We start from the raw sequence: 10,493 nt of genomic DNA on the forward strand, positions 1-10,493 counted from the left end.
GACCTTGGGAAGCTGTGGTGATAACTCAAGTTAACTGGCTTTCTGTGTGTCACATAGGAGACCTGGATTATGTGCCAACTCCCAGTTTTGGCCTCTGTCTGGGACCACTGCAGGCATTTGGGGAGTGAATCAGCAGATGCAAGCCCTTTCTTTCAAATAAATAAAAATGTTTAAAAATGCAAAAGGCTTTCATAATGCTTTTTACTGAGTAAATGTATAAATGATAATAAACAGGGTCTTCAAAAAGTTCGTGGAAAAATGTATTATGAAAAACTATGCCCAGATTTGAAAAAAATTTTACATCAAAAAAATTTATCTTTTAATTCCATGTTTCCATAAACTTTCTGGGTACTCTTGTATTTGAATATGTTGGGTTAAATAAAGTATGAGGAAAAACTAGAAGATCCAACCTTTCCTGCTCCATTTTGCCAGCCATGGATACCTGATTCTATTATGTAAACTAGTAAAGGACATGTAATTTTTACAATTTAACCTTATAAAATTTCATTAAAAAGATGGAAAAATTACTATAACCAATTTCACTTACTTTTCTTTTTGTAACGTGATTAGAAAATATAAAATTACATGTGTGGCTTGCACTGTGACTTGAATTAAGATTTCCACTGCCCAGCATTTCTTTGAGATGTAATTTCAAATTTGAAGTATCTATCATCTCAATTTTCTTTCTTTCCTAACATACAGAACTAACAGAATTTTGTTATGTATGCTACACTGGTATGTATATTTAGGTTTTCAAATGACAGAGAACTGCATATAAAAATGATTTAGATATCAATTGTGCCAAATTTCTGATGTTTATGTGTAAAAACAAGATTGATATAAAGCTCACTTGGCATATTTGAAAAGTTAAGCTTAAATAAGGATCTTGATAGATTTTTTCACTAATGTTTATTTCAATTATCTCATCGAATACAAACGGGCTTCCACAACCAACTTTTTGACATTTAAAAAATTTTGAACATTTATTTTTAGCATTTCTTAATTTGACTACAAACTGTTCAGTAAACTGAGTTCAAAAATATTTCCCAGCTTTCAGTTATATTTTATATCTTAAATAGCTTTTGTATTTTTAATAGTTGCTTTTTAAACTATTGAGACGAAAATATAGGTGCCAACTGGAATGAGAAGAATTAAGATAATCTGATACTGGGTAAGACATTTTCATCTCCTACTTAAGTCAACATCAAAAATATGACTCATTTTAAAAAGCAGTAAAAATAAACTATGCATCTATCAAAAAAATCAAGGTAAAGTTAGATTACTGGTAAAATAAGAAAAGGAGTAAGATACACAAATAGGTATAACTAAAACTGTTACTAAATTTTATCATTATACATGCATATTCTGATAGAACACCAATTTTATTTTTTTAATGTTAACAATTCAAAAGGAAGAAGAATAGGCCATCAAACATGCAAATCCACAAATTGGAGTGTTTAAGATGCTGTTTCATTCACATTTATTTTTTTCTGTGCTTTAGTCTATACTGGTGATTGCAAATTAAACCCAGAGAAATTAACTTGGTGTTTAAGGAAAGGTAGCAGTTCCTTCCTGTTCTTTGGTCTAAAATAGACAAATTATCACAGATTTTAATTCAAAACACAGTGCAAAGCAGAACAGTAGAAGCTAGTATAAAGACAATTACTGAAATTTTCTGGTTGATGATGATAGTGTTTTGCACAACTTCTCAATTCTCTTCTCAAATAAGGTAAGCTTTACAAAGTTCTGACTCCTAAGTGGCCTCTAAGTTGCTTCTGGGGAAACAGGAAAACCTAAAGTAATCCTTATCAATAATACCCTAGGTATACAAGTATAAATGTTTGGTATGGGCTTTACAGTACTGTAGAAACATTAAGACAAGCATTTATTTAGGAAGAAGAGAAAACGAAGCCTTAACTCTGTTACCTTCTTCTATATATTGTATGACTTTGAATATAACAAATGGTAACACTGCACCATAAGCAACACATATATATTTATACAAATATCCTATTCAAAATGCAAGTCAGCCTGCTTTCATGTATGTAATAATCAGTATAACAGTTTCACTCACACATATTTTCCTTAAATACTCAAGATGAGTCTTGTATGTCCACTGGATTCTTTTAGAGAATACATACCTTGTTGATGCACTTGGCTATCTGAAATCTGTCTTTTAGGACTCTTCCCCTTAATACTTGCAGGTGAAGAAGCATTGACTGGTGATGACTGGCAAGAAGACTGTGGTGTAGTTCCAAAATCAGATGAATAATAGGAGGAATGGTGTTTGCCTGCCTTTCTTTCTTGATCAGTATCTGGACTTCCTGCTCTTTCCCCCATTCTTTTGAAAAATGGTCTCTATTCACATATCACAAATTCCCAACAACGAAGAGCATTTTCATAGTCTTCTCCACAACATGTCTGTAGTTGCAATTCACATTAACAGAACATAAGCTTTATTCCCTACAATTAAGGAAGGGGAAGCAAGATCATCATATAGTCATGAAATAGAGTTCTACAGTTAATTACAATTAAAAATACTAAAAGCAAGATATATAGCTTACTTTTTTATTTTTGCCTGTTTATTTTCATTTTATTTGAAATGCAAAGAGACAGAGACAGAAATCTAACTTCTGCTAGTTCACTCCCCACATATATGCAACAACTCAAAGCCAGGAAACAACTATTTCCTGGAAAGCAGTGGAAGATGTTCCAAGTGCTTAGGCCCCTGATGCCTGGCCCAGCCCTGGTAATTGCACTCATTTGGGGAGTAAACCAGTAGATGGAGAATCAATCAATCAATCACTCCCTCTCTCCGTGTGTGTGTGTGTGTGTGTGTTTCTCTCTCCCCCATGACTCTTTCAGATAAATCTAAAGAAAAAAAGAAGTACAGTAAACACAAATGGTGAATTTGAAAAGGACAATAATGATCAAACTGTCAGTGTTTTTAATCTAGCTTTTTTTTCTTTGGTGAAGGATAGAGGTGGTGGTGGTGATAAAGAACCTGATAACAAAAACCAAAAAAGCTAAGATCCACTACAAAAATGTAAAACTAAAGTATATTTTAAAAAATTAAAAGAAAAACATCTGATGACACACAGTTGTAAACATGACAGAAAATGGTTACAATTTTTAACACATAAATACTTATAAGGAAAATATGAAGTTAAAAGTTAAATGGGATAGATACATAGTAACTTCCCAAATAGGCAATTCAAATTACACATAAAATTATTCAACCTCAAGCTATCAAATGATCAAAAAAATATTTTTCAAAACAGTATTAGCCAATGCTACCAGAGTTGCTATCAGTTAAAGATCCATAGTTTCTTAGGGAAAAAAAAAAAGTTGTAAGATATATGAAGACTTCAATTAACCTTTGATCCAATACATTCATTTCTGAATTCCAAGAAAATGACAAGGGGAAAATCACACACACACATATTTAACCAATAAAGTGCAATTAAAAAAAAAACAAGTGAAAGCAATTTAAATATCCAACCATTAACAAATTAAGAAAAGTATCATGGGGCAGGCATTAAATTCAGTGATGCCTGCATCCCGTATTGGATTACCTGGGTTTCAGTCCCAGTAGTTTCCAATTCGAACTTCCTACTAATGTGCACCGTGAGAGGCAGCAGGCAGTGACCCAAAAAGTTGGGTCCTCACCATTCACATGGGAGATCTGATTGAGTCCCCAGCTCCCTGCTTCAGCCTGGTCAAGCCCAGGGCTTTTGGCACATTTAGGGAGTGAACCAGTGGATAGGAGCTTTCTTTTCTTTTCTCTCCTTCCTCCCTCCCACCCTTCCTCCTTTCCTTCTTTCCTTCTTCTAACTTAAAAACAAAAAAAGAACAATAAAAATCATAAAAAGCACAGTATCACAAATCTGCTGGAACTGTTTACAAAAATGTCTGTGTTCGGGGCAGCGCCATGGCTCACTTGGCTAATCCTCCACCTGCGGCGCCGGCATCCTATATGGGCGCTGGGTTCTAGTCCCGGTTGCCCCTCTTCCAGTCCAGCTCTCTGCTGTGGCCCGGGAGGGCAGTGGAGGATGGCCCAAGTGCTTGGGCGCCTGCACCCAGGTGGGAGACCAGGAGAAAGCACCTGGCTCCTGGCTTCAGATCAGCACAGCACTGGCCGTAGCGGCCATTTGGGGGTTGAACCAACGGAAGGAAGACCTTTCTCTCTCTTTCTCACTGGCTAACTCTATCAAAAAAAAAAAAAAAAATCTGTGTTCAAGGACAATATTTAGGCTACTTTGGTAAAGAAAAAATTCAAACTAGCACATACAGTATCTTCTCAACAATAAATATTCATTGAAAAACTACTGAATTATTGAATATTCTTCCTATCTGATCTCAGGATCTGAAAACAATTGGAAAGCAAGGCATACATGAACACCAAAATAATGTCTGCCTGAGTCTAGCTAAGGCACACTCAGGAGACAGTGGTGACAGCTCAAATAAGTGGGCTCCTGCCACCCACATATGAGATCTGGATTGTGTTAAACCCCACCCCCCATCTCCTGCTCCCTGGCCGTCTGGGGTATAATCTAGCAGATGGGGTTCCCTCTGTATCTATTTTTTTTTAAATTTTCTGCCTTTTTAGGAGTTTACATTCTAGTTATGCTCATCTGACTCTCATTCCTTTACAAGTTATCTGTTTTTCCCCTTTTCTTCCACCCTAAGAGCTGTTAAGATGTTCCCTCCTGTTATTGTGAAATTTCACAGTATGAATAGGTCATCGGTCTTGATTATTGCATTGGACTCATTCCACCCATCCTCCTATTACCCAACTCCCTCCCCCTCCACACACGTACTTTTTTTTTAACTTTTATTTAGTAAATATAAATTTCCAAAGTACAGTTTATGGATTACAATGGCTTCCCCCCCCCCCCATAACTTCCCTCCCACCCATCACATACTTCTTACAATCTGGAAAGCCGTATCCTTTTGCACTAGAGATTTTCTTCTATTACTTCTATGATAATTGATCTCCATTTTCTCTTTTAGAAACTTTCACTGGTCAAATTACAATCCAGCTCTTCTTTGTTGCTGTTCTATTTTCAATGATTTATTCAATCTTTATTCTACACTATCATTTATAAAAAATTATGCCAACATATTCATTTCTCAGAACTTTCTCACTCTGATTTCTAAAATAATTATTCTGTTCCTGCTTTATTGAGGCATTATACTTTCATTTATCTTGAGAATAAGAGACATCTGTTTAAAGTCTCTTCTGATTGAAAAATTTGTTTCACGTGATGTTAGGGTTTTTTTTTTTTTTTTTTTTTTTTTTTGCTTTATACATTGCTAATTTTATTTTTTGAAGATAATTTTTGGTTGACCATGAATAATTTTTAAAAGAATGTTATTGGAAATCCGTTACATTTGAGTAGAGATTCCTGACAGGCAAGGCACTTTAGTATGAAAAGCACAGAATCAGTCATTAGACTCATACAGAGGACTCCCTAAAAGCTAAAATCAAGAAGGCTTATTTCCAGATACAAAAGTCCAGCGTGGCAATGTTATTTTTCCTTTAGTGTTGTCTTTATTTTCAGAAGAAATAATCTCTTTATTTTGATGGGAAAAGAGGAAAGAATTAAGAGGCAGGGAGTATTTTTTTTTCTTTTTTCTTTTTTTTTTTTTTTTAATTTTTGACAGGCAGAGTGGACAGTGAGAGAGAAACAGAGAGAAAGGTCTTCCTTTTGCCGTTGGTTCACCCTCCAATGGCCGCCGCGGTTGGCGCGCTGCGGCCAGCGCACCGCGCTGTTCCGATGGCAGGAGCCAGGTGCTTCTCCTGGTCTCCCCTGGGGTGCAGAGCCCAAGCACTTGGGCCATCCTCCACTGCACTCCCTGGCCACAGCAGAGAGCTGGCCTGGAAGGGGGGCAACCGGGACAGGATCGGTGCCCCGACCGGGACTAGAACCCGGTGTGCCGGCGCCGCAAGGCGGAGGATTAGCCTACTGAGCCACGGCGCCGGCCAAGAGGCAGGGAGTATTAACAGTCACTGGGCACAGGCTTGGGTGGGAAGGGAGGCACAACTATTCCATAGACAGTTTTTCAATTATTCCTCTTTCCCAACCATTTTCAACCACATTTTTTCCTCTGATCTTTTTAAATCACCAGATTCTCTGAGAGTCTATTGCATACATCTGAATCTTCCTTTGATGCAGATCCTTTGAATAGTTTGGAGTTTTCCTTTATCTTAATCTGTTTTTATCCATTGTCATTATTTCTCCTCTTTCAGAAACACTGCCATCTTTAATCTGCAGAGAGTTACCCCTTCAATGTTACAGGTTAACTCTCTTTTCTCTTATTTTTCTTTAGTATTATTTTAATGTTGTCTCCAATAAAAGGATACAAACATGTATAATCATAGCTATGTCTTTAACAATAAATATATGTCATTTTAAGCACAAGCTAATTACTTCTAACAATTATTCTCACCTTTTTAGACAACTTGGTAAAAACAATTCCCCAAAACCCATGAAGCTACTATTCATGCAATCAACAAAGATTACTGAATATCCAGATGCCATCTTAAGACAATGAGGAGATCAAGAAGAGCAAGGATATACTACAGGTTCTTTTAAGTTAGGATCTGCTTCTTCCATGGAAGAGATAAAATTTAAAAATAAAAAACCACAACACATAATGTACATATTTTTTATGTTCCCGCAAAATAGTTCTATGGGAATTCTTCAAAAAGTTCAGAAAAAATGTAATTAAAAGATTATTTTGGTGCAAAAATTTTTTGAAACTTGTGCAGTGCTTTCATAATACCCATTTTTCATGAACTTTCTTTTTTTATTTTTATTTATTTATTTTCATCTTATTTGAAAGGCAAAGACACAGAGAGATTTCTTCCATCCACTGGATCATTCCCCAAATGTCTCCAACAGCCAGAGACAGACCAGGCCAAAGCCAGAAGCCCAGAACTCAATCTGGGTCTCCTACATGAGTGTCAGTAATACAAGTATTTGAGACATCACCTGCTGCTAGCCAGAGTACACATTAGCACAAAGCTGAAGCAGAAGCAGAAAAGCTGGGACTCAAATCAAGCCCTCTGATGTGAGATACAGGCATCCCATGCGCTGTCTTAACTGCTGCACCATGTGCATACCCTGCATGAGCTTTCTGAAGAACCCTCTCAATAATACATGAAAATACCTTCTTAATGGTGATAATAAACTCAAGCATAGCCCCAAGAACTCCTGAGAATATTTTCTTATTTTTGCAAACTTATTACTTAGGTTCTATTTTGAAATAAGGTGATTACTTCTAATGTATAATGTACTTGCATTGTATCAAACTACGCTAAAACTGATCACAGTATCTAATAAGACAAGTATTTCTTAGAAAATATCCCATCAAGGTGGCATGTACCAATGCCATCTCACTAGTCCAAGGATCATCTTCAATTCACAATTGATCACACTGATAGGTCTAAGAGTCAAAGGGATCACACAAACAAGACTAGTGTCTGCGAATACTAACTGATAGAATCAAAAAGGGAGAGAAGGATCCAACATGGAAAGTGGAAGACACAGCAGACTCATAGAATGGCAGATGTCCTATATAACACTCTGGCCTCAGAATCAGCCATTAAGGCATTCGGATCTGGCTCAAGAGCCCATGAGAGTATTGTAGGCATGGAAAGCCAAGACACTCTGGCAAAAAGAAAAAAGAAAAGTAGACCTAAATGAAAGATCTCTGCGAGTGAGATCCCAGTGGAAAGAACGGGGCCATGAAAGAAGGAGGTACCTTTCTCTGAAGGGAGGCGAGAACTTCCACTTTGACTATGACCCTGTCGGAATAAGATCGAAGTCGGCGAACTCTAAAGGCTTCCATAGCCCTGACAACTCATGACTAGAGCCTAGGGAGATTACTGACGCCATAAACAAGAGTGTCAAATTGTTAAATCAACAACAGGAGTCACTGTGTACTTACGTCTCATGTGGGATCTGTCCTTAATGGGTTGTCCAATGTGAAGTAATGCTATAACTAGTATTGAAACAGTATTCCTATACCTTGTGTTTCTGTGTGGGTGCAAACTGATGAAATCTTTACTTAGTAGATACTGAATCGATATTCTGTATATAAAGATAATTGGAAATGAGAAAAAAAAACAAACAAACCTGGTGTTAAATTGGAAATTGCATAGAAAATTAATCATTTTTTTAAAAAAAATATCATGTAGGATCTCTGTCCTTAATGTGCTGTACATTGTGATTTAATGCTATAACTAATACTCCAACAGTATTTTTCACTTTGTGTTGCTATGTGAGGGCAAACTGTTGAAATCTTTACTTAATATATACTAAACTGATCTTCTGTATATAAAGAGAATTGAAAATGAATCTTGATGTGAATGGAAGGGGAGAGGGAGTGGGAAAGGGGAGGGTTGTGGGTGGGAGGGAAGTTATGGGGGGGGGCATTGTAATCCATAAGCTGTACTTTGGAAATTTATATTCATTAAATAAAAGTTTAAAAAAAACACAATTAATAAATGGTAGGATTTCCTGTCAAAAAAAAAATACAGCACCCCAAATAGCTAATATAGAAAAGAGAATGGAAATTTAGACACATGAGAAAATTCATTCTTTTTTATTTATTTATTTATTTGAAAGGCAAAGTTACAGAGAGACAGAGGCAGAAAGGGGTCTTGAATGCTAGGGTTCACTCCCCAAATGGTCGCAAAGGCTAGAGCTGAGCCAATCCAAAGCCAGGAGCCAGGAGCTTTTTCCAGGTCTCCCATGGGAGTTCAGGGACCCAAGAACTTGGGCCATCTTCTACTGCTTTCCCAGGCCATAGCAGAAAGCTAGATTGGAAGTGGAGAAGCCAAGACTCGAACTGGCACCCATATGCAATTCTGGCACTGCAAGTGGCGGCTTTACCCACCTTGCCACAGCATTGGTCCCAAGAGAAAATTCACTTTTAAAAAATTAGCCCTAGGGTTTGGCATTCTGGCATAGCAGACAAAGCCGCTGCCTGCAACAGATGGGATGCCAGTTTGTGTCCCAGTTGTTTCACTTCCAAAAATCCAGCTTCCTGTTAATGCCTGGAAAATGCAGAAGATGGCCCAACTCTTTGGGCCCCTGCCACCCACATGGGAGACCCAAATGAAGCTCCTGGTTCTTGGCTTTCACCTGGCCCAGTCCTGGCCATTGTGATCATCTAGGGAGGGAACCAGTGGAAGGAAGATCTCCCTCTCTGTCTGTCTTCCTCTCTCTCTGAAACTCTGACTTTTAAATAAGATTTTTTTAAAACTTTAAAAAATAATTTTTAAAAATCTTTAATATTACAAATTAGTTTTTATTTTTTATTCCTTGTAGTAACACCATCACTTGGCTATCTGTACTGTCAGAAAAACAGCTGCAACAAGCAAATAAAAGATAACTTGAAGAATAAAAATTAAAAATTAGAGGAAAAAAGAAGAGAAAAAAATAAAGATGAGATAAAACAACTATTACATCAATAATTACTAATTTTTCCTCTAAAGTATAAGGAAATATACTTAAGTATATAGTTTAAGAAAATTTTATAACAATTTGGCACTGGAAGGGACCCAGAGAATCACTCCTTTCTTTGCAAAGATTAAGGAAACAGGCCTGGAAAAACAGAATGATTTACTCAAAGTCACAAATAACTTATCTAAGATCACAAAACTCAGTAAAACTTCAAATAGACTCTAATTTTTCTCTTAGTTGAGTGACCTATTAAATATATCAATAGCAATAAACAGATGTTCTTTAAGTCATCACCTGCCCCTACATTTCTGGTTCTTCTCAAAGCAAAACCTTTCACCTGTTTTTTTTCCCCATACTCCTTCATATCGATGTCAGAGATGGTACTCCTGCAACTGTGCCCCCTCAACAAGATCATTCCCTTCAATAAAGAGGCTCTCATGAAGCTGATGCTGGACTCCATGTCCTACTGCACCTATAACCCAATTCCTCTATACAGATTTTCAAATTAAAAGAAACTGAATAACCATCTAACCTAATAACCTACAATGTTACCTCCACTTTTTTTCCATGCACTTTCTTGTGAACTCACACTGTTCACCTGCTAATTCAGACCACTCCACTGAAACAGCTTTTTTCAAGATTATGAATGACATATATCTTCCTAAATCCAACAGTCAATTTCCTATCCTATTCCTATTTGACCTCAAAGCAGTACTCAACATGACCTAAATATTCTTACTTAGTTGCCATAGCCATCTACTTTTCTGGTATTCTTACTATACCTTCCTGGCTGTCAGGTCTCAGTCCCCTTTGGTAAACCTACTTCCTCTTCTGGGGCCCTAGATGTTAGAATACAGAAGGCACCCCAAGCTGGCCCTCTTTTTTTAACCTGCACTTTCTCCTTAGGTGATCTGATATGTACCTATCTTATGCTGCCCTCCAGATCCATATATCCACCTCCCTATTTGACGAGTCCATTTGGATACCTAATAATCATTTTAAATTTTCATGTCCAAA

The 10,493-nt window shown here is 36.9% G+C and overlaps 1 protein-coding gene across 1 annotated transcript in view; it reads right to left on the reverse strand.

Annotated features, from left to right (window-relative positions):
• LCA5 (lebercilin LCA5) overlaps positions 1-3,711 on the reverse strand; it is a 40,515-nt gene extending 36,804 nt beyond the window's left edge. Inside the window, exons 1-2 of the mRNA XM_062186402.1 lie at positions 3,576-3,711; positions 2,142-2,463 (exon numbers count right to left, since the gene is read on the reverse strand). Of these exons, the coding sequence (XP_062042386.1) occupies positions 2,142-2,340 (199 nt within the window). The 5' untranslated portion in view covers positions 2,341-2,463; positions 3,576-3,711. The remainder of the gene's footprint in view (positions 1-2,141; positions 2,464-3,575) is intronic.
• Between the last annotated feature and the right edge of the window lie 6,782 nt (positions 3,712-10,493).

The sequence above is a fragment of the Lepus europaeus genome, chromosome 3, assembly GCF_033115175.1.
Source record: "Lepus europaeus isolate LE1 chromosome 3, mLepTim1.pri, whole genome shotgun sequence".
NCBI lineage: Eukaryota > Metazoa > Chordata > Mammalia > Lagomorpha > Leporidae > Lepus > Lepus europaeus.